The 25,418-nt window shown below is 44.5% G+C and overlaps 2 protein-coding genes across 2 annotated transcripts in view; both read right to left on the bottom strand.

Annotated features, from left to right (window-relative positions):
- The window catches only part of LOC149432753 (Schwann cell myelin protein-like), a 50,594-nt gene extending 45,535 nt beyond the window's left edge, over positions 1 to 5,059 (bottom strand). Inside the window, exons 1-2 of the mRNA XM_089665008.1 lie at positions 3,906 to 5,059; positions 2,402 to 2,437 (exon numbers count right to left, since the gene is read on the bottom strand). The gene's annotated coding sequence lies outside the window, so the exon portion shown is untranslated. The remainder of the gene's footprint in view (positions 1 to 2,401; positions 2,438 to 3,905) is intronic.
- Positions 5,060 to 16,692: 11,633 nt separating this feature from the next.
- Positions 16,693 to 25,418, bottom strand: part of LOC149432752 (hemicentin-1-like) — a 38,874-nt gene continuing 30,148 nt past the window's right edge. Inside the window, exons 13-18 of the mRNA XM_089665038.1 lie at positions 24,871 to 25,134; positions 24,539 to 24,784; positions 22,418 to 22,499; positions 18,828 to 18,861; positions 18,214 to 18,288; positions 16,693 to 16,851 (exon numbers count right to left, since the gene is read on the bottom strand). Coding sequence (XP_089521164.1) covers positions 16,777 to 16,851; positions 18,214 to 18,288; positions 18,828 to 18,861; positions 22,418 to 22,499; positions 24,539 to 24,784; positions 24,871 to 25,134 — 776 coding nt within the window. The 3' untranslated portion in view covers positions 16,693 to 16,776. The remainder of the gene's footprint in view (positions 16,852 to 18,213; positions 18,289 to 18,827; positions 18,862 to 22,417; positions 22,500 to 24,538; positions 24,785 to 24,870; positions 25,135 to 25,418) is intronic.

The raw sequence follows: 25,418 nt of genomic DNA, 5'->3' as shown, positions 1-25,418 counted from the left end.
AAGCACTGGTGTTATCCCCAACCTGGGTCAAAACCATCAAAAGTAGTGAGCAAGCACTGGTGTTACCCCCAACCTGGGTCAAAACCATCAAAAGTAATGAGCAAGCACTGGTGTTACCCCCAACCTGGGTCAAAACCATCAAAAGTAATGAGCAAGCACTGGTGTTACCCCCAACCTGGGTCAAAACCATCAAAGTAATGAGCAAGCACTGGTGTTACCCCCAACCTGGGTCAAAACCATCAAAAGTAATGAGCAAGCACTGGTGTTACCCCTGACCCAGGTCAAAACCATCAAAATTAATGAGCAAGCACTAGTGTTACCCCTGGCCCTGGTGTTACCCCTGACCCAGCCCCGACAACATTTTACATAGCTGACAGCAAATCAGATAGCAGTAGTGAAGAGGAGAGAGCTGGGAAGAGGTGCAGGCTGTGTTTTCTCACTCCTGTCTGTATACAGGAGTTACCACATAGGGAGTTTCTTGTCCTTTTGCCTCGACACCCTGGTTGAGAAATGCTGCTCTAAGGAACTCAACCCTAGGTCCTCGGGAGGGACGCTAGGATGGTGGATGGAACTCAACAGTGGAGAAAAAAAATCAACTGTTTATGAGGCAGAGGCACCCTTGCCAGTGTGGATTATTGGTCATGGAAGGGTCAAAACCATCAAAAGTAATGTGCAAGCACTGGTGTTACCCCCAACCTGGCTCAAAATCACCAAAAGTAATGAGCAAGCACTGGTGTTACCCCCAACCTGGGTCAAAACCATCAAAAGTAATGAGCAAGCACTGGTGTTACCCCCAACCTGGGTCAAAACCATCAAAAGTAATGAGCAAGCACTGGTGTTATCCCCAACCTGGGTCAAAACCATCAAAAGTAGTGAGCAAGCACTGGTGTTACCCCCAACCTGGGTCAAAACCATCAAAAGTAATGAGCAAGCACTGGTGTTACCCCCAACCTGGGTCAAAACCATCAAAGTAATGAGCAAGCACTGGTGTTACCCCCAACCTGGGTCAAAACCATCAAAAGTAATGAGCAAGCACTGGTGTTACCCCCAACCTGGGTCAAAACCATCAAAAGTAATGAGCAAGCACTGGTGTTACCCCCAACCTGGGTCAAAACCATCAAAAGTAATGAGCAAGCACTGGTGTTACCCCTGACCCAGGTCAAAACCATCAAAATTAATCAGCAAGCACTAGTGTTACCCCTGACCCTGGTGTTACCCCTGACCCAGCCCCGACAACATTTTACATAGCTGACAGCAAATCAGATAGCAGTAGTGAAGAGGAGAGAGCTGGGAAGAGGTGCAGGCTGTGTTTTCTCACTCCTGTCTGTATACAGGAGTTACCACATAGGGAATTTCTTGTCCTTTTGCCTCGGCACCCTGGTTGAGAAATGCTGCTCTAAGGAACTCAACCCTAGGTCCTCGGGAGGGACGCTAGGATGGTGGATGGAACTCAACAGTGGAGAAAAAAAATCAACTGTTTATGAGGCAGAGGCACCCTTGCCAGTGTGGATTATTGGTCATGGAAGGGTCAAAACCATCAAAAGTAATGTGCAAGCACTGGTGTTACCCCCAACCCGGCTCAAAACCACCAAAAGTAATGAGCAAGCACTGGTGTTACCCCCAACCTGGGTCAAAACCATCAAAAGTAATGAGCAAGCACTGGTGTTACCCCCAACCTGGGTCAAAACCATCAAAAGTAATGAGCAAGCACTGGTGTTACCCCCAACCTGGGTCAAAACCATCAAAATTAATGAGCAAGCACTGGTGTTATCCCCAACCTGGGTCAAAACCATCAAAAGTAGTGAGCAAGCACTGGTGTTACCCCCAACCTGGGTCAAAACCATCAAAAGTAATGAGCAAGCACTGGTGTTACCCCCAACCTGGGTCAAAACCATCAAAGTAATGAGCAAGCACTGGTGTTACCCCCAACCTGGGTCAAAACCATCAAAAGTAATGAGCAAGTACTGGTGTTACCCCCAACCTGGGTCAAAACCATCAAAAGTAATGAGCAAGCACTGGTGTTACCTATAAATGTTTGCTTATTACTTCTGGTGACTCTGACCCTCTTCCATGACTGATACTCCACACTGCCAAACGAGCCTCTGCCAATCAAACCATTGAAGGACTTTTTCCTGCACTTACAAGTTGCTTCATTAAAAGCATCATTACCCATCTAAAGTAATAATAAATATACAGTAAAAACAAACTCTGGTTTTTATTTCTGGTGTTTGTACAGCTTTGATTGATCTGGAAATGCTAATAATCAGCAGCTCATACTAAACAATACCATAAAAAGCAAGTGAATTCGAAATACAGGAGAAAGACACAATTCAAAAATCAGACAATAAAGTAACACGATTCTTTTATGTTGTTATTCTACCGTCCAATAACAGTTACTTACGTGACCGGCTCACCAACTTTTGCGGATGTTGGATTTCTGAAATGAAAAACAGAGACTGCAATGACAGAAAAGTCGTACATGTACAGAACGTACACTTTGCAGAAGTTAGAAATTTCCTAAGAAGAGCAACTTTCCGGTGACAAATCGAGATAGTGAGAGATATGTTTCATCTTACCTATTTTCCAAATATATGTTTTGTTTCAACTTTTTCTTTTTATTGATTTTATAAGAATACATTTTTTTAGTAGCAGCCATACAGAGCAGGGAGAAAGGCTGAACAGAAAGTAGATGAGCTATAAGAAAGGAAAGAGAAGGGAAGGAAGGAAAGGCAAAAAATGATTTGCTAAACAACATCTGTATGCCTTTTTGACCTTTATTGTTTTTTTTTATAACTGCATTTGGGAGGGACACCACCAGGGGCGGACTGACCATTTGGAAGCTCGGGCACTGCCCGATGGCCCGGGGTCAGTAGGGGGCCCCATGAGATGCCCCTGGTACCTTTTTCATAGGCTTTTTTGAGTTTGGGCAAGGACACAGGGGCCCCATGATCCCCTATTGCCTGGGGTCCCCATGAGTTGTCAGTCCGCCCCTGGACACCACTGAGCCCATGCCCTCTCCACCTGTCCAGCATACATCTGCCACCCCACTCCCAGTGACAGAATGGGGTCTCGCCGTGCACATAGCGCAGACCTCATGCGTGCACTTGATTAACTAGCTGCTTTCTTGTACCATGCAGCTAGGCCATGGGTCTCCATAACAAGAGATCAGTCCCGATACTTTAGGAGACCTGACCGGTGGAGAGAAGTCAGAGTTCCAACCCACCTACCAGAGGACCCATTGCCATGCCAGGTAGCATGCTTCATGACAGGTTGCTATTCACTTTACACCAGCCTTTGATTACCCATGACAAATGTTCACTTCCTCCACACCTTCTGCCGAGTTAACCCTCTGCAGTGACCTTGCTTCTGCTATGCCATGTACCACCATGAACCTCTTTCAATTACTTCAGATTTAGCAACACAGTTCAAGAGCACACTGTACATGAGTCCAGCACAGGGGCGGACTGACAACTCATGGGGCCCCTGGGCAATAGGAGATCATGGGGCCCCTGTGTTCTTGCCCAAACTCAAAAAAGCCTATGAAAAAGGTACCAGGGGTATCTCATGGGGCCCCCTACTGACCCCAGGCCCACGGGCAGTGCCCGAGTTTCCAAATGGTCAGTCGGCCCCTGCCGCTTTATGTCTATCTCCTACAGACTCCTTCCAAAAGATTGTTTTCGCACACGGAGAACCTCGAGCACACAGCTATTCTGGATTCCACCTCTACGAGGTGAAGCCCACCTGACGATACTCAAACCATACCCAAAAAACCTATGAAAGATACCAGGGGCATCTCATGGGGCTCCTTACTGACCCCGGGCCCTCGGGCAGTGCCCAAGTCCCTGAATGGTTAGTCCGCCCCTGGTCCAGCCATAACTAACTAATGCAGGCTGCCAGGTTCATACCTTCCAGAGAAGCAAAGTCCATTCATCTCGAGTTCAGTAATAGTAGGTTCCTAGTCCAGGGAGAATCCAGCAGGATGATCCAGAAGGGGTCCATGTGCTCCAGCAGGACTACATGTTGTTGCAGTACCTCTTCTGAAATTCCATCTGAAAGAGAACCCTTGCAACAGGGAGCAGAACTTAAAAAGCCCGAGAACAGAGTCTAGACACAGTTAACCCCTTCCCATCCCAAGCAACCTGTAACTCTGGGGCATATTTGCCACAAGGCAAACAAGGCGTTCGCCTAGGGTGGCATTTTTCAGGGAGGTGGCTCTGCCCCCACAAGAAGGGATGCTGGTTGTCCTGAGTCGCACGAGGAAGCTTCGAGGGGTACGGGGGCTGGGCGGTAGGTGGAGGAGCAGAGTGAGGGGAGTCGGGGAACGGCTGTGAGACTCCGGGAAAGGAGACGCTGTGATGATGAGTCTTTCTCAGTTTCTCTCTGAGGGAAGCGAGTGGGGTTGTGGTGTGGTGCAGGAGGGTCACGGAGTGTGTTGGTGGTCACATGTGGGGGAGCTAGTGGGCGGTGGAGGCTGGAAGGGGGGGTAGCAGGTTTTTTGTATTGCCTAGGGCAGAAATACATACAATGGCACCCCACATGCAACTGCTTACATGCAGGACATGCATACTTCCTATATCTCTCAGGGACTTAAAATGACTCTGTCATGAGCAGGGGTGGACTGATAACTCATGGGGCCCCCGGGTAATAGGGGATCATGGAGCCCCTATGTCCTCGCCCACACTCAGACCACACCCAAAAAAGTCTATGAAAGGTACCAGGGGCATCTCATGGGGCCCCCTTCTGACCCCTGGTCCTTGGGCACTGCCCGATTTCCCAAATGGTCAGTCCGCCCCTGGTCATAAGGGACGTATAAAAGCCACCATTGCTGGCCTCCTTCTGAAAATGCTAGTTGCTTCTTTGTGTCCCATTTAAAGTGGTAGTAAACTCTGTTTGTTAACTTATTCCTACAGGTAAACGTACCATTAGCCATACCTGTAGGTACAATGAATATCTCCTAAACATATACCGTTTAGGAGATATTCACATCGGCAAAAGCCAATGATGTCACTCACGCAAGTGCAGTGAGACTGTGCATTTCAGGTCTCCCTGGACCCTACATTCACTATATCCAGTCTCCCCAGACCCCGCATTCATTATATTCGCTCTCCCCGGACCCTGCATTCACTATATCCGGTCTCCCCGGACCCTGCATTCACTATATCCGCTCTCCCCGGACCCCACATTCACTATATCCTGTCTCCCCGGACCCTACATTCACTATATCCGCTCTCCCTGGACCATGCATTCACTATATCCGCTCTCCCCGGACCCTGCATTCACTATATCTGGTCTCCCTCGGACCCCGCATTCACTATATCCGCTCTCCCCGGACCCCGCATTCACTATATCCGCTCTCCCTGGATCCTGCATTCACTATATCCGCTCTCCCTGGACCATGCATTCAGTATATCCGCTCTCCCCGGACCCTGCATTCACTATATCCGCTCTCCCCGGACCCCACATTCACTATATCCTGTCTCCCCGGACCCTGCATTCACTATATCCGGTCTCCCCGGACCCTGCATTCACTATATCCGCTCTCCCCAGACCCTGCATTCACTATTGCCGCTCTCCACAGACCCTGTATTCACTATATCTGGTCTCCTCCAGATAGATCTTCAGATCATCTCTCGGTTTGGCTGGGTTTGTTCAACTTTGTTCACTTTTCCCTGCGTTCCTGCTAAAAATAAGCCTTGCCATTACCCCTAAGTAATGCTTTAAAATATTTTTCTTGCTGCATGTATGGGGCTCAAAGGTGTGGGGGTTCAATAACTGGGAACTTTCTGCTTAAAGCTAAAATTTTAATTGACTGCAATACATACATCTGATGTTCAGTATTCCTGCCCTGCGTGATGTTCTCCCGCTGTGATACGTTGCTGTGCACTGAATTTGTGTTTTGTCATCTTCATGTGAAGGAATATATCTGATTGTTGACATTTCTCTCCAGTTTCCTCCAGATTGATCTTCAGATCGTCTCTCGGTTTGGCCAGGTTTGTCCCACTTTAGGGAAGGTGGATTGGAGCCACATGTGTGCACCACAGAGCATGAAACAATTTCAGGACGTCCTTCCACCATTTCTCCACTCGCAGTAAATTCGGGTATACTTGCAATATCTGAAAAATGTTACAGATAAGTTATTAGGTAATGTTATTGTTAAAGGGTATTATTACATTCTTAATTTCAGTTCAGATTCTCCAATGTACAGTATACAAGTGCAGTGTGCTCCTTGCTGTGAAGGCCAATTATAGACAGAATATATATATATATATATATATATATATTATAGATAGAATGGGGCGGCGGCCATTTCTTGTAGTGTTGACTTGTTGGTAAGAGGCCGCACTTGACACCTTGGCTGCCATTGTGCTATATGCTGGGTGTCCACTGTACTCCAGTACCTGTAACCTCCCTAGCGGTCTGATTATGTCAGTATTTCTGTGCTCAAAGCGGTACATTTTTTTGCATGGAAATATGTGGTTTTTTTATTGTAGGCCTGTAATTTGTAGGAATAACTCACTGAAATCTGTCCGAACAAGAGTCTAGTAAACATCCCGGGTATGATAAAATCTGAAACACGAAATCATAAATTATAATATAATAAATAATCATAAAAAATAATAATATAATAATAAATTTAATTCAATAATATAATCAAACCAAAAACACTGAAATTTGAAATAGAGCGCCAAGTTCGCACATCGCTGAGCAAAGTCGCAGAATCGTTTTCAGTGTCTGATGAGGAATTTCCCCCACGAATCATTATCACTCAATTCTGCAAGTGGTTCTGATTTACTATCGCTGTTCTCTAGCCGGTCTAAAACCACTTTTGACCTAAAGGGACGCTTTTTGGACGCCATGGACGTTTCTCAGTTTCAAGGCAGAAAGAACAGTAAAAATGCAGGCAGGGCGCCGGACAAAGCACTCGGGACAAAATGTATGTGAAATGGTTTGATACAGGAATGTTTTACTATGTGATTTTAGTGTATTTAGTGAATGTCACTTTTTGACATTTTCGGATTTCCCGTCGTTCCGTCCCCCGTACATCCCAACGTCGCAGGGACCGGAACCCGGAAGACAGATGCCGGCATTGGCCGGAGGACATTGCCGGGGACACTGCAGGAGGGACATCGTGGGAGCGCAGGACAAGGTAAGTGCTGGAGGGATCCCGGAGCAACACTGCAGTGTATTCCCGAGTGTAGCTCAGGGTTACCGTTAGTGGTGCTGAAACTTTACCCCGAGCTACACTCGGGAATACCGCCAGGGGGGTTAAGGAGGGGTGGGCTCCCTCAGGTTCACCTGCCCTCAGTCTATCCATTAAATACATGTTCCTCTAGTATGGGGGCTCTCAAAATTTATAGGGTTAGGAACTGCAGAATATCGGGGTGCCGTGAAGAGGCTCTGCCGCTTATGCATGTGTTTGCAAATGTGTGCAAATGAAACCCCCGGTTTTAACGCATACTGTTAGACAGGACAATTCGGTTTGTTCGCAAGTCGGTTGGTAAGTTGAGCCGGGAATTTTTCTCTTTTATTGTTTGACATGCGTCGCCCTTCCATGTGCTCCTTGCTATGAAGACTGGGGCAGTGGCCATGACTGGTACACCGTTCACTTCTCCCTGAGATTGACTAAAATAACCACACTGACAACAGCTTATTTTTTATATATATTGTGGGAACTCGCATCGAAAATGGTAGAGCTTTTCTTTTTTAAAGCACACTGCAACTCGCTTCTTCTTTTAAAAGGCCTTTTTAGCCCAATTTTATTTAACAAAAAAGTTCCATAAACAAAAACGCTTCCCACGCAGGGATATCCACCATCAAACCATATTCAGCCTTCTGGCTCTCTCAGGTATACCGCTTTACAGGGACGGACTGGCAACTCATGGGGCCCCCGGGCAATAGGGGATCATGGGGCCCCTGTGACCTTGCCCAAAGTCAAAAAAGCCTATGAAGAAGGTACCAGGGGCTTCTCATGGAGCCCCCTACTGACCCCGGGCCTTCGGGCAGTGCCCGAGTTTCCAAATGGTCAGTCCGCCCCTGCTGCTTTATGTCTGTCTCCTATAGACTCCTTCCAAAAGGTTGTTTTCGCACACGGAGAACCTCTAGCACACAGCTATTCTGGCTTCCACCTCTACTAGGTGAATCCCACCTGACTCCAAGGCAGAGACCTCTTGTCTGCCGGGGGGGACCCCAGAATCTACAAAAAGGCCTGCACACACCTGTGCAATCAGCGCGCTGGCTGCTCTCAAAACATGGACCCAGGTTTGGAGATTTCATCCCTCCCAAATCTCTTAGAAATCTCCAGGCTACAGGTCCCAAAACAGGCTTTACAAACCAAAGAGGAAACCAATAAACCAGTTTCCTGTGCATTATGAGAACTGCCTGGAGCCCCTCAACCTGTATGGTTGGGAATCCTGGGTCACCACCGTGATTTCCACCTTGGCAGGATACTGCATTGCCACTATATATATATATATATATATATATATATATATATACATATATTTATACAGGTGAAACTCGAAAAATTAGAATATCGTGCAAAAGTTCATTTATTTCAGTAATGCAACTGCCAAAAGCACCAAAACCTGGTTCAATGACCGTGGGATTACTGTGCTTGATTGGCCAGCAAACTCGCCTGACCTGAACTCCATAGAGAATCTATGGGGCATTGCCAAGAGAAAGATGAGAGACATGAGACCGAACAATGCAGAAGAGCTGAAGGCCGCTATTGAAGCATCCTGGTCTTCCATAACACCTCAGCAGTGCCACAGGCTGATAGCTTCCATGCCATGCCGCATTGAGGCAGTAATTGCTGCAAAAGGGGCCCAAACCAAGTACTGAGTACATATGCATGCTTATACTTTTCAGAGGTCCCATATTGTTCTATGTACAATCCTTGTTTTATTGATTGCATGGAATATTCTAATTTTCTGAGATTGTGGATTTGGGATTTTCATGAGCTGTAAGCCATAATCATCACAATGATGACAAATCACGGCTTGAACTATCTTGCTTTGCATGGAATGAGTCTATCTCATATATTAGTTTCACCTTTTAAGTTGCTGCACTGAAATAAATGAACTTTTGCACCATATTCTAATTTTTCGAGTTTCACATGTATATATATATATATATTTGTAATTTTTTTTTAATTGTCCACCTCTCTAAAATAATGACTCTAGTTTACCTTGAAAAAGGGTAAGGAGTAGAATATTCTTTGTGATGCCCATCCTGTGCTTGTTAGTGACAATGTTCAATTACGGGTGCAACTGTAAAAATTGTATATATGATACACGTTATTTTGGAACAAAAAGGACCACGAGGGTCCGCAAAGATTATGTTAATTCATTTACTTAAGTTCCTGTCCAGGAGTTTACTATTTAATGTGTTAATCAAAGCTCTAAACAAATGAATATTCAATGTACATTATTGTTAGTTATACTCTATGGCAGGCATCTCCAAACTGGGGGCCGGATGTGGCCCTTTGTTTGCCTTTATCCGGCCCTTGGGGCACTGATACAAGGCACTATTCCTCCCACTGATACCTACGATGGGACACTATTCCTCCCATGAATACCAATGATGGGACATTATTCCTCCCACTGATACCAATGATGGGACACTATTCCTCCCACTGACACCGATGATGGGGCACTATTCCTCCCACTGACACCGATGATGGGACACTATTCCTCCCACTGATACCAATGATGGGACACTATTCCTCCTACTGACACCGATGATGGGACACTATTCCTCCCACTGATACCAATGATGGGGCACTATTCCTCCCACTGACAACAATGATGGGGCACTATTCCTCCCACTGATACCAATGATGGGGCACTATTCCTCCCACTGACACCAACAATGGGGTACTATTCCTCCCACTGACAACAATGATGGGGCACTATTCCTCCCACTGACACCAACAATGGGGCACTATTCCTCACACTGACAGCAATGTTGGGGCACTATTCCTCCCACTGACACCAGTGATGGGGCACTATTCCCCCAGTGACACAAATGGCAGGCAGACATCTCCAAACTGTGGCCCAGGGGCCAGATGTGGCCTTTTGCTTGCCTTTGGGGCACTATTCCTGCCACTGACAATAATGATGGGGCACTATTCCCCCACTGACACCAATGATGGGGCACTATCCTCCTACTGACACCAACAATGGGGCACTATTCCTCCCACTGACACCAACAGTGGGGCACTATTCCTCCCACTGACACCAATGATGGGGCACTATTCCTCCCACTGACACCAATGATGGGGTACTATTCCTCCCACTGACACCAATGATAGGGCACTATTCCTCCCACTGACACCAATGATGGGACACTATTCCACTATTCCCTCATTGACACAAATGGCAGGCAGGCATCTCCAAACTGTGGCCCAGGGGCCAGATGTGGCCCTTTGCTTGCCTTTGGGGCACTATTCCTTCTCCTAATATGAGGCACTATTCCTTCCACTGACAGCAATGATGGGGCACTATTCCTGCCATTGACACCAATGATGGGGCACTATTCCTGCCATTGACACCAATGATGGGGCACTATTCCCCTACTGACACCAATGATGGGGCACTATTCCCCCATTGACACAAATGGCAGGCAGGCATCTCCAAACTGTGGCCCTTTGCTTGCCTTTGGGGCACTATTCCTTCTCCTGATACCAATGATGGGGCACTATTCCTCCCACTGATACCAATGATGGGGCACTATTCCTCCCACTGACACCAATGATGGGGCACTATTCCTCCCACTGATACCAATGATGAGGCACTATTCCTCCCAATAGCACCAATGATGGGGCACTATTCCTCCCACTGATACCAATGATGGGGCACTATTCCTCCCACTGACACCAATGATGGGGCACTGTTCCTCCCACTGATACCAATGATGGGGCACTATTCCTCTCACTGACACCAATGATAGGGCACTATTCCTGCCACTGACACCAATGATGGGGCACTATTCCTGCCACTGACACCAATGATGGGGCACTATTCCTCCCACTGATACCAATGATGGGGCACTATTCCTCCCACTGATACCAATGATGGGGCACTATTCCTCCCACTGACACCAATGATGGGGCACTATTCCTGCCACTGACACCAATGATGGGGCACTATTCCTCCCACTGACACCAATGATGGGGCACTATTCCTGCCACTGACACCAATAATGGGACACTATCCCCCCTACTGACACCAATGATGGGGCACTATTCCTCCTACTGATCCATATACAGTAATAAGAAGCATACAATAAAACAAACTTTTGTTGCTCTTTGCACAACTTTGATCTGGAAATGCTAATAGTCAGCAGCTCATAAAAAAAACATAAAAAGCAAATGAATTGAAAATACAAGAGAACAACAAAATGGAAAACCAGACAATAAATTGTAAGCTCCAAGGAGCAGGACCCTCCTATCCTGGGGCGGACTGACAACTCATGGGTCCCCCAGGCAATAAGGGATCATGGGGCCCCTGTGCCCTTGCCCAAACTCAAAGCACACCCAAAAAAGCCTATAAAAGGTACCAGGGGCATTTCATGGGGCCCCCTACTGATCCCGGGCCCTCAGGCAGTGCCCGAGTACTCGACTGGTCAGTCCGCCTCTGCTCCTATCCCTCTTGTATTGAACTGTATTGTTGCTGTATGGTCTCCCGTTATATTGTAAAGCGCTGAGCAAACTATTGGCGCCATAAATCCTGTATAATAATAATAATAATATATGAATCCTGTATAATAAAAATAATAATATATAAATTCTGCATAATAATAATAATAATAATAAAGTAACACTATTCTTTTATGTTGTTATTCTACCATTCTGTATTAGTTACTTACGTGCCCGCCCCGTCAACACTTGTGGATGTTAGATTTTGGAAATGAAAATTAAAATGATATAAAACTTATATGTACAGACTGTACAATTTGCAGAAGTGAATTATTTTTTGTATTTCCTGAGATGAGCAACTTTCCTGTTGTAAATCAAGATAGTGAGGGGTTAGTTTCATCCTCTTTATTTTTCTTTTATAATTTTGAAGCATTTGATTTTTTTTTGTTCATTCTTTAAGGGAAAAGGAAAGGAATGCTGTAAAAATTAAAAAAAACTCTGTGGTTAGGTAAAACAAACGACTAAGAAGTCAGCACTAAAGATTATGATACCAACCCTAAAATGATATTGTGAAAAACTGCAGCACCACAAGCAACCAAATGTGCATAGACTTCCTTCAAAACAATATGACAGTATAAGTCAATAAAAAATCATTATACAGACTTGTAGCAACAAAGTGAATAACATAGTAATATCCATGTGAGAATTCAAAAATACCATATATATAAAAAAAATACTATATAAGAAAGAAAAAAATGTCCATTAAATAAAATGTAAATGAATTGATAATACCATATATGAAAAAAATACTATATAAGAAAAAAAAATGTCCATCAAATAAAATGTAAATTAATTGATAATACCATATATGAAAAAAAATACTATATAAGAAAATAGTTTTTCCATCAATAAAATGTAAATTAATTCATAATACCATATATGAAAAAAAATACTATATAAGGAAAAAAAATGTCCATCAAATAAAATGTAAATTAATTGATAATACCATATATGAAAAAAATACTATATAAGAAAAAAAAAATTCCATCAAATAAAATGTAAATTAATTGATAATACCATATATGAAAAAAAATACTATATAAGAAAAAAAAAATGTCCATCAAATAAAATGTAAATTTATTTATAATACCATATATGAAAAAAATACTATATAAGAAAAAAAAGTCCATAAAATAAAATGTAAATTTATTTATAATACCATATATGAAAAAAATACTATATAAGAAAAAAAAGTCCATAAAATAAAATGTAAATTCATTTATAATACCATATATAAAAAAAAAATACTATAGAAGAAAAAAAAATTCCATCAAATAAAATGTAAGTGAATCAGGGTAAGAAATAAAAGGAGAAAGCTTCCACCAGACATCATGGAGTGTGAAGATGTACCTTGCCAGATATTGTAACCACCTGTAAAAGAATGGTCGTACGTGCTCTTAAAAGATCGACACCAGGATGCCGTTGGATCACCAAATCTCTCCCCCACAATCCGCTCCAATGGTGTCAGCAGAGTTAAGAATAGAAGAAAGAAACTCTCATGGCGTAATAAAACCAACATCTAATTTAAGAAAAAGGTTTAAAACACTCACATTCCAAAAGATCCACACAGGCAATATCACATATAAAAATGTCAGAGCATCAGATCCTCCATCCATTGTTGGCAAAAGCCCCTTTCCGGGTTTCGGTTTGAGTGATCTTGTCACCTCCGCTGGCCTCGTCCAATGCGTTTCGTCAAAACAGACATCATCAGGGGGAGTGGCCCTTTTTGTATAGAGATGTACAGTACATATCAGACCAAAAAGATGGACAACTGAGGCTGCATGCGAGACAGAGGGATTTGGTATCAAAAGATGAACAGTCCTCCTAAATGATTGAGTTAAGTAATACGGCTGTTGTATGCTGTTGGTTAGCAAACCAAATCTCTGTGCACTGTGTATCATAAAAAATTTGTTTTTTATTCAAATATTTTCTTAATGTTTTTGTCTTTTGTTACATCTCAGCCCTGCTGATCTCTTATATACCTGTTTTCTCCCCCTAAATCTATGGTCCCATGGCATTTTAGTCCTGAGTCTTCTTGAAGCAGGGTCATTGTTTTTGTGTCCTCTGGTCTGCATGATGTGGACACTGCCTACTGGCAGTCTCGTGGTGGGCTCCTCTCAGCATCTGCATCATTGGATTATCAGGCTCCAACATCTGGCACAGGTGAGAAGGACATCCAGCAGTCTCGTGGTGGGCTCCTCTCAGCATCTGCATCATTGAATTATCAGGCTCCAACATCTGGCACAGGTGAGGGACATCCAGCAGTCTCATGGTGGGGTCCTCTCAGCATCTACGTCATTGGATTATCAGGCTCCAACATCTGGCACAGGTGAGGGACATCCAGCAGTCTCGTGGTGGGGTCCTCTCAGCATCTGCATCATTGGATTATCAGGCTCCAACATCTGGCACAGGTGAGAGGGACATCCAGCAGTCTCGTGGTGGGGTCCTCTCAGCATCTACATCACAGGGACATCCAGCACACATCTCAGGAGGGATTTTGGCCCACTCCTCTTGGCAGATTCTCTCCAAGTCATTAAGGATTGGTGGCTGATGTTTGGCAACTCGAACTTTCAGCTCCCTCCACAGATTTTCAATCTGATTAAGGTCTGGAGACTGGCTAGGCCACTCCAGGACCTTAATGTGCTTTTTCTTGAGCCACTCCTTTGTTGCTTTGGCTGTGTGTTTTGGGTCATTGTCATGCTGGAACGCCCATCCGTGACCCATTTTCAGTGTCCTGGCTGAGTGAAGAAGGTTCTCACCCAAGATTTGGCGGTACATTGCCCCGTCCATTGTCACTTTGATGAGGTGCAGTTGTCCTGTCCCCTTAGCAGAAAAACACCCCCAAAGCAGAAAGACTGACAGTTGTTTTGTGTTTCTTCCATTTGCGAATCATTGCACCAACTGTTGTCACCTTCTCACCAAGCTGCTTGGCGATAGTTTGGTAGCCCAGTCCAGCCTTGTGCAGGTCTACAATCTTGTCCCTGACATCCTTGGACAGCTCTTTGGTCTTTGCCATGGTGGAGAGTTTGGAATCTGATGGTTTGATTGCTCCTGTGGACAGGTGTCTTTTATACAGGTAACCAAATGAGATTAGCAGCACTCCCTTTAAGAGACTGCTTCTAATCTCAGCTTGTTACCTGTATGAAAGACACCTGGTAGCCAGAAATCCTGCTGAATGATAGGGGATGGAATACTTATTTCCCTCATGAACATGCAAATCAGTCATCATTTGTTAGATATGCATTTCTGCTGAATTTTTTGTTGCTATTCTGTCTCTCAGTGTTACAATACACCGAACATTCCATTTTTAGACCGATCATTTCTTTGTGAGTGGGCAAACATTCAAAATCAGCCGGGGATCAAATACTTTTTTCCTTCACTGTATGTGTATGTATGAATGTGAGTTAGGAACCTTAGATTGTACGCCCCTTGAGGGTCCGGGACTGATGTGAATGTACTATATATATGTAAAGCGCTGTGTAAATTGACGGCGCTATATAAGTATCTGAAATAAATAAATAAATAAAATACATTTATAGATATTTGCAGGACAAAAGAGGTAACTATTTTATTTTTTTGCTAGTATGTATGCCCCATTGCTAGTAGTTGCCCAACAAAAATGTTTTTGTATTACTTTTTAAAATCATTGGTAAGCCAAACGTATTTTTTTTAGTTTTGGATGGATCCTAGGGAATGATTTAAAGCTCTCGGGTTTTCAGTGCTACCTGTGTCATCATTGTAGAGATTCACCCTTTATTTCACTTGTCATGGTTAATCGAATAAATCGTATTAAAGTCAATGAAAAGCCAAAAGTTTTTTTTTTTATCTTAATATTGGATACAGTGTGTGGAAATTGGCTGGTTGGTTTATAATGTTTTATTTGCCCCTTCTGGGGATATTCACCCTCACTGTCTATCCCGGTGACCACTGGTACACACAAGGATGGAATATTCCAGTGTTTTAAGTTGCCCTGAGAATGGGAATAGAGAGGAAATCTTCCAATGGAAATGTCTGTTTTGGTGACAGTTGTCTAAGAGGGATTTCCCTTTAGGTTGAAAAGACCTTAGCAAGGGCGGACTGACCATTCCGCTCAGGCACTGTCCGAGGGCCCAGGGTCAGTAGGGGGCCCCATGAGATGCCCCTGGTGTTTCATAGGCTGTTTTGGGTGTGGTTTTAGTGTGGGAGAGGACACAGGGGCCCCATGATCCCCTATTGCCCCTATTGCCCAGGGGCCCCATGAGTTGCCAGTCCGCACCTGGACCTAACCTCAAGCTGTATCTCTTGGTCAGAAAGTAAATTGAAATCTCACCAATTAGACTAATCTCCCTACTACATCCAAAAATATAAAAAATATAAATGAAAAAATATATACATTTTAAAAATATCAATTATAGCTTTACATTCAATTGAATTCATTCATATCACACAAACAATCTTTTGGCAACACCAATAACATCAGGATTGGTGGCAGTGAAAACACAATGTTTGTGTAGTGTTGTTTATTATAAATCAGATCCCCTTGATAAAGTCACGTGATCGTTGATGAAACGCGTTGGGGAGGAGCATGCAGATGACGTCACGACGTAGCCACAATCGACACAACGGTATACATGGACGGACTTATATGCAGTGTGGATTGGACACCGCTGTTTAGTGTGATGTGCCTTTGTCCAGTATGTCAATTGCCGATGCGCCCTGTTTGTTTTCTTTGTATTCGGTTGATAGTACGCACCTGCATCCTGCGATAGCTGCACATGGTGGTTGTCCACAGAAAAATACCCTTTGTTTGTACTTTTTTATTATTTGATTTTTAATTGTATATTCACTTCCTGCGTTAAGGGATTTTTATACATATAATTTTCTTTGAATATTTTTTTTTTGCACATTTTGATTGTGTAGCACAACAATTATTACTATGTACACTATTTCATTGTTTATTATACATTTATAAAAAAAATAAAACGTATTTATTAAAAAAAAAAAAAGAAGACACATTTCTCATAGTAAATATGTATTTTATTTCCCTTATGCCGTTTAAAGAATACTTTTGCTAATAACTAACGTAGGAGTTTCTTTTGTTATTTTCTCTGCAAGTTTTCATAATGATTATCTGAAGGTGAATCTCTTCTTCTAGCTGCAGGTGGGAATGATGGCTGTAATAAGAAAATAAAATACATTATTATTTTTTTTTTAGAAGGGCAGAAGTGTGCACAGTCCCAAGCCAAACAATTTGAAGCCTGAGCAGATGTGTAACAGACAGGGGTGGACTGACAACTCATGGGGCCCCCGGGCAATAGGGGATCATGGGGCCCCTGTGTCCTTGCCCAAACTCAAAAAAGCCTATGAAAAAGGTACCAGAGGCATCTCATGGGGCCCCCTACTGACCCCGGGCACTCAATAGGGGATCATGGGGCCCCTGTGTCCTTGCCCAAACTCAAAAAAGCCTATGAAAAAGGTACCAGGGGCATCTCATGGGGCCCCCTACTGACCTCAGGCCCTCGGGCAGTGCCCAAGTTTCCAAATGGTCAGTCCGCCTGTCAGGGACCTCCGCGATCCCCGCAGCGATGGTCCCGGCGCAGGCGCAGTGCGCCGCCCTGTGCAGGGACGCGGGCACTAGGTCCGGGCCGGCCGCGGCGTTCGAGTTTGCGCATGCGCAGTAGAAGCCGCGGCCGCCCGCTGGGCACCAATAGCAGCGCAGGGCGTGATATTTAAACGGCCCTGAGCTGTCATTCAGTGCCTTCTGGTCTTACCTGCATTCCTGTATCTGCGAGCCTCTGCCCTGTAAGTTATTGACCCGGATTGTACCTGACCTTGCCATATTCTCCTGTCCTGACCCTTGCTTTGTCTGACCTCTCTCCTGGATGCCTCCTATCGGATCTGACCTGCTGTTGCTGACCTGGCGTGTGACCCGACTATTCTCTGCCCACTGCCTTGTACCGTACCATCCTCTCTGTTACCGACCCGGCCTGTCTGACCTTGCTCATCCATCCCTCGCAGTGGGGTCTTCAGACCTCCTTATATCAGACTCTTTCCCGTGGGAGCCCTCGGCGTATACCACTACCACTGACGGACGTACCCAGTAGCCACAACCTGGTCTCGGGGTGCTCCAAGTCCATCCCCACCATCAGGGGCCCTGGTGAACAAGCACTCTGGGACTTAGATTCCGTGCACTGGGGACGCCTATTCAGTGGAGTGCTAGTGGTACCGCCGGGCGGTCCCTTACACCGCCCCTGGTAACAGATCAACAGGCGATCCTCTTGTGGCTGGCCTGGGAAGAAAAAGAACATTGTCTGGTCAAAAAAAAAACTAAATCAGCATCCATACCAGGATTGGAGTAATAGGAAACTGCTCCTCTATGTGTAGCTGTATACCAGCTTGGGGTTCAAATACTTGGGTTTTTTTCCAAATGTTCTTTGTAAGGGCAACTGAAGCATTTTAACCGCATTAAATAAAAGAGTAGGATCCGCATTATTTGATGTTTCTTGTGAATTAAAATACACCGATCATTTCCTTACCTTTAGAGCATCATAATCACTTGAAACCTCTTTTTTCACAAGATCCGTATATGTGGCATCTGGCCGTTGTGAATTCTGGAACAGAAAAGAGGAGAGAGAAAAAAATATGACCTTAGGATTTAGGTCTCATAAACCAAAATGAAGAAAAATAGAGGTATCTCACAAAAAAAAAAAAAAATCCAGTTATATTGAGTAGGATCAGTATGGCAGGAGAATGACGATCATCTATTGGCTTGCAAATCTTCCTATTCAGCCGATGGGCAACTTATACAAACCTGGGAATAAACTGAGTACGTCTAACATATTCAGGGGAGGACTGACAACTCATGGGGCCCCCGGGCAATAGGGGATCATGGGGCCCCTCTGTCCTTGCCCAAACTCAAAAAAGCCTATGAAAAAAGGTACCAGGGGCATCTCATGGGGCCCCCTACTGACTCCTGGCCTACGGGCAGTGCCCGAGTTTCCAAATGGTCAGTCCGCCCCTGAACATATTCATAGGTATTTTATATTTACCTGATAAAAAAAACAGTTTTTTAAAAAAATAATACATTTTAGCTCAAAGCATAGTAATAAAAACAAATATATAATATTCAAAAACTCTTTAAATATCTTACCTCGTGACTTGATGATGTCTGACGTGCTTTCATTCTGTTACAAAAAAAAATATACAATAATAATGGAATTGTTTAGCAATAACATTGAATTTTTAATTACTTGAACACAGGGGCGGACTGACCATTTGGGAACGAGGGCCCGGGGTCAGTAGGGGGCCCCATGAGATGCCCCTGGTGCCTTTCATAGGCTTTTTTGTGTGTGGTTTGATTGTGGGCGAGGACACAGGGGCCCTATGATCCCCTATTGCCCGGGGGCCCCATGAGTTGTCAGTCCGCCCCTGCTTGTACACTAAGGTGTGTGTGTGTGGGGGGGGGGGGGGGTAAAACAATAGATTTAAACACTTCATGTGCGGACACTTTCACCCCCTTCCAGTCCGGACACTTTCCCCCCCTTCCTGTCCGGACGCTTTCCCCCCTTCCAGCCTGGACACTTCCCCCCCCCCCCTTCCAGTCCGGACACTTTCCCCCCCTTCCAGTCCGGACACTTTCCCCCCCTTCCAGTCCGGACACTTTCACCCCCTTCCAGTCAGGACACTTTCACCCCCTTCCTGTCCGGACACTTTCCCCCCCTTCCAGTCCAGACACTTTCACCCCCTTCCAGTCCGGACACTTTCACCCCCTTCCAGTCCGGACACTTTCACCCCCTTCCAGTCCGGACACTTTCACCCCCTTCCTGTCCAGGCCAATTTTCAGCTTTCAGCGCTATCACACTTTGAATGACAATTGCGCGGTCATGCAACACTGTACCCATATGAATTTTTTAGCATTTTTTTGAGACAGATAAAACTTTATTTTGGTGGTATTTATTCACCGCTGGGATTTTAATTTTTTTTTGCTATATAAATGAAAAAGTCCAAACATTTTGAAAAAAAAAGTGTTCTTCTTATAAAATTTTGCAAATAAATAATCCTTCTTCATAAATCTTGGCCAAAATGTATTCAGCTGTAATTTTAGTAAAACAAAAATAAAATAACCCAAATTAGTTTATAACAAAAAATTATAATTCTTCTAAAAAATTGTTTACATTTTTAGAATTTTTTTTTATTATTTGTTTTTGTTTTAGTTTTTATTTTAGCATACTGTCACCCTAGCAGTACAGTGGCACCATGGTGACACTGTACTACTTGAGGGAGGTGATGAAGATTTTTTTTTTTTACACTGATTGCTTTTACACCCATAAAGGCTGTAAAAGCAATCATTTCTCCTTCTCTCTGGCTGCATTTATTCTCAAGAGCAGGGGCGGACTGACCATATGGAAACGCAAGCACTGCCCGAGGGCCCGGGGTCAGTAGGGGGCCCCATGAGATGCCCCTGGTACCTTTTTCATAGGCTTTTTTGAGTTTGGGCAAGGACACAGGGGCCCCATGATCCCCTATTGCCCAGGGACCCCATGAGTTGTCAGTCCGCCCCTGCTCAAGAGAGAATAAATTCAATTCCTCTAATTTTCCTTTTGAAGGAGGTGCTTTGCCAAGAATTTGGTAGATTTATTTATTCTCATTCTGAGTGGCACTGCCGAGGAAGGAGGACTGGAGAGAGAGGAACTAAGAGAATTGGTGATCTCCTGAACAATTGGCATCTCCTGGATCCAGATGCAGAGTGTTAGGCTCAAACAGCCCCTTCACACGGTGCAAGTCAGAGAATGGAGGAGATGCCAATCACCTTAGGCATTGCCTGCACCTGTGTAATCTCTCTACTGAGCCCATCAGAAAACCATTGGTTTGAGGATATCACAGACGCCGATAGAGTGTTACCTTGACTTTGGACTTTTCGGGGGAGAAAGTGGAACTTTTTCCATCTAGGGTGGCAAAATATTATTTTAGGGTTGTATTTTAGGTTTGGGTAAACTGAATTTTGTTATTCTATTAGACCCCATGTACACGGGACACTTCTGAATGATGGAAACTGACTGCTGGAAAACGTAGGTTAAAAAAAACGTCTGTTTATCCGCGTTTGCATAACACGTTTACACGTGTTTATGTGCGTTTGCGTTTTTTAAAGATAAGCACAGGAGAGCCTCCCAAATGCCCAGAATGCGCTGAAAGGTGGTAAATTATAAACTATTTCAGATTGTTTCAGAGAAATACAGAGAGTAGAAGCAGAGACAGCAGTATGTGTTGATATTAGCTAGGTGTGAGTTGCTCATTAACATTTCTTTTGTTTCCAAGGGTGGGAAAGGTGTCTGGTGGAGGGAGTCATGAAGGCCACCTGGCAGGGGGTCTTCATGAGGAATTTGAGGTGTGAATGGTCATTAACATATCTTTTATTTCCAAGGATGGGAGAGGTCTGAGGTGTGAATAGTCATTAATATATCTTTTGTTTCCAAGGGTGGGAGAGGTCTGAGGTGTGAATGGTCATTAACGTATCTTTTGTTTCCAAGGGTGGGAGAGGCCTGAGGTGTGAATTGTCATTAACATATCTTTTGTTTCCAAGGGTGGGAGAGGTCTGAGGTGTGAATTGCCATTAACATAACTTTTGTTTCCAAGGGTGGGAAAGGTCTGAGGTGTGAATGGTCATTAACATATCTTTTGTTTCCAAGGGTGGGAGAGGTCTGAGGTGTGAATTGTCATTAACATATCTTTTGTTTCCAAGGGTGGGAGAGGTCTGAGGTGTGAATGGTCATTAACATATCTTTTGTTTCCCAGGGTGGGAGAGGTCTGAGGTGTGAATTGGTCATTAACATATCTTTTGTTTCCAAAGGTGGGAGAGGTCTGAGGTGTGAATTGGTCATTAACATATCTTTTGTTTCCAAGGGTGGGAGAGGTCTGAGGTGTGAATTGGTCATTAACATATCTTTTGTTTCCAAGGGTGGGAGAGATCTGAGGTGTGAATTGGTCATTAACATATCTTTTGTTTCCAAGGGTAGGAGAGGTCTGAGATGTGAATTGTTCATTACAATGTGTAACAAGCTTGGTGGGAACATCCTGTGTTCAGTGTTTTGTCCATCTGAGCACCTTGAAAACGCTTTGCATGCATTTTTCATGATGAAAAAAGGCTCTGGACAGCATCGGGAAGTGGAATAGTTAAAAAAAATTTCAGACGCAAATGCTTATAAACACGATTTGCCGCGTTTACAAGCGTTTTGAGTTTGAAACACCAATAAAATCGACTGCTGAACGCAAGTTTTCTACATTCAAAAAAACGGCTGTAAACTCAAATGCCTGTAAACGACGTGTACATGGACACATAGGAGAACATTAGGGTGGGTTCGGGGGCTGCTGAAAAATACGTGAGTTTATCAGCTGCAGTGTACATGAACCCTTAATGTGTTTTATTCCTACAAGTGTTTTTTTTTTTACCTCTATGACAACTTTTGATTCATACTCTACGGACCACAAACGTTGTAGCATGGGCTGCAGGAGATTGTGACAGACTAGTGTTGTGGTCAGAAGTTATAATGCTATTGGTTGCTATTATTTCCTGAAAGTATGAGAAAATAAGAAAAGCTTTTGACTGACCATCAGGGGCCAACACAGGCCATTGTGCTAGAAGAGCTTTTTATATTTGACCCCGCTGGTCATGAAGGTGTCTTATGACTATGTCTTATGCACCAAAATCTGCCGTAATTTCCTTGGGTGACTTAACTGCCTTACCTTGTAAAAAAGTAGACAATCGCAATCAGAAGGATGACTCCAGCCAAAGTCCCCAGAATGAGAAGCAAATTAACTTTGCTATCTATAATAAAAGGTATTTGTGAGAACATTAGTAGGTACAATACATTCTGTGCAAATTTTGAGCAATGTTACACGGAAAAAAGAAAACCAAAGCCAAGGAGACCGAGAATAAGAGTTGACATCTGGAGGGTTATTCATAAATTGGCTTTGATTGTCAACCAGTTGCCGTAGTCTTGACTAGATTAAGTGAAGAGTTGATATATCTACAGACAGTCGGCAACACCTCTAACGTACAGTATCTTTTACAAGGTACAAAAAAATGCTTGTGGGCAGATACACTGCACCTGTGAGTATAAATTGGGACAGTGGTCCAGGTCTGGGGCCTGAGCCCTGAGCCCTTGGTCGTAGAGTCTGGAGGATCTGCTGTGAGAGGATCCCAGTTTATTTCCTCAGGCCCAGGATGTCTCCCTGGAACCTCGAAGATAAAACACCTGAAGAAGGTGTAGAGATGGTGCAAACACCTTTGTAAAGACTTGGAGTTCACCCTGAAGAGACCAACTTTATAGTGAATGCAGGGTCCGGGGAGACAAGATATAGTGAATGCAGGGTCCGGGGAAACCAAATATAGTGAATGCAGGGTCCGGGGAAACCAAATATAGTGAATGCAGGGTCTGGGGAGACCTGATATAGTGAATGCGGGGTCCGGGGAGACCAGATATAGTGAATGCAGGGTGCCGGGAGATCGAATATAGTGAATGCAGGGTCCGGGGAGACCAAATATAGTGAATGCAGGGTCCTTGGAGACAAGATATAGTGGATGCAGGGTCCGGGGAGACAAGATATAGTGAATGCAGGGTCCGGGGAAACCAAATATAGTGAATGCAGGGTCCGAGGAGAACGGATATAGTGAATGCAGGATGTGGGGAGATCGAATATAGTGAATTCAGGGTCCGAGGAGAGCGGATATAGTGAATGCAGGGTCCAGGGAGACCGGATATAGTGAATGCAGGGTCCGGGGAGAGCGAATATAGTGAATGCAGGGTCTGGGGAGACTGGATATAGTGAATGCTGGGTCCAGGGAGAGCAGATATAGTGAATGCAGGGTCCAGGGAGACCGGATATAGTGAATGCAGGGTCCTGGGAGAGTGGATATAGTGAATGCAGGGTCCGGGGAGAGAAGACATAGTGAATTCTGGGTCCGGGGAGAGCAGATATAGTGAATGCAGGGTCCGGGGAGACCTGATATAGTGAATGCAGGGTCCGGGGAGACCTGATATAGTGAATGCAGGGTCCGTGGAGACCTAATATAGTGAATGCAGGGTCTAGGGAGACCAGATATAGTGAATGCAGGGTCCGAGTAGACCTAATATAGTGGATGCAGGGTCCGGGGAAACCAAATATAGTGAATGCAGGGTCCGGGGAGACCAGATATAGTGAATGCAGGGTCCGGGGAGACAAGATATAGTGAATGCGGGGTCCGGGGAGACCAGATATAGTGAATGCAGGGTCCGGGGAAACCAAATATAGTGAATGCGGGGTCCGAGGAGAGCGGATATAGCGAATGCAGGGTCCGGGGAGACTGGATATAGTGAATGCAGGGTCCTGGGAGACCGGATATAGTGAATGCAGGGTCCGGGGAAACCAGATATAGTGAATGCAGGGTCCGGGGAGACCGGATATAGTGAATGCAGGGTCCTGGGAGACCAGATATAGTGAATGCAGGGTCCAGGGAGACCGGATATAGTGAATGCAGAGTCCGGGGAGAGCGAATATAGTGAATGCAGGGTCCGGGGAGAGTGGATATAGTGAATGCAGGGTCCGGGGAGACCAGATATAGTGAATGCAGGATCCGGGAAGACCGGATATAGTGAATGCAGGGTCCGGGGAGACCAGATATAGTGAATGCAGAGTCCGGGGAGAGCGAATATAGTGAATGCAGGGTCCGGGGAGAGTGGATATAGTGAATGCAGGGTCCGGGGTTTAGTAACACTTTAAGAAAAACCTAAATTGTTCATGCTGGTAGGAACAAAAATATCTTCCTGGAAAAAATAATGAGTTTTCTTAGAAGTATATACAAGGAAAATTAATTTTATTCCTGACCTGTAAAATCCAGCTCTGCGGAGGTGGAGCTTCCAGCTGTGTTGTGAGCAATGCAGGAGTACGAGCCAGATTTATATTCATCGCTGTCTAATACCAGGATCTGTTCGGTTTTATTTAATAGGATATCTCCATCCTTGATCCAGGTGTAACGGGTCACATTGGGATGACTGCTCAAAAAAATGCACTTTAGCTCAGTGGCTCCCTCTGTTGGATGAAGCACAATAACCTGAACTCCAGTAGCAGCATCTACAAAATACATAAAATGTATTGTAAAATAATATATTACAAACTAAAGATTTGTCTCTATTACTGCTGGGTTATGATATACATACATTGTACAGGAATCTCTGTTGGTGGTGATTCTCCTCTCCCAATTGTATTTATTGCAGCACAAGAGTAGGGTTCCGTGTCTTTGCTGACATTCTTTAATATGAGTTTCCGACTTTCAAATCTTATTTTAATTTTGCTCTTCGCTTGGTACCATTCATATCTTTGTGGAGGAGGGTTAGATCTGCAGGAGCATGTTAAAATCACATCAGTACCCTCTAAAAACTCCTTGTTTTTGGGGAAGTTGACCGTCACGGCTTTGGGGGGATCTGGTCAAGAAGAGAAAATGTTTTACTTAAAAAGTAGTTCCACTTGAACCTGATGATTCTGTTTTCTTCCTTGTTGACGAGTTGCATGCATGGGCGTATTTACCACAAGGCATTTGCCTAGGGCGCCATTTTTCCAGGGGGGCAGCAGCATTTTTCAGGGGGGCAGTGGAATTTTTCAGGGCTGTTCCCCGAAAGAAGAGATAGCAGAAAGGACACACGCAGCATGGGGACCAGGTGGGATCTGAGAGAGGCTGTGGGCTGCTTGATGGTGTATGCAGAGCCGG

Source organism: Staurois parvus, unplaced genomic scaffold (assembly GCF_062004578.1).
Source record: "Staurois parvus isolate SC_StPar_1 unplaced genomic scaffold, SC_StPar_1.0 ptg002113l, whole genome shotgun sequence".
NCBI classification, from domain to species: Eukaryota; Metazoa; Chordata; class Amphibia; order Anura; family Ranidae; genus Staurois; species Staurois parvus.
This window is presented reverse-complemented; position numbering and strand designations above follow the sequence as displayed.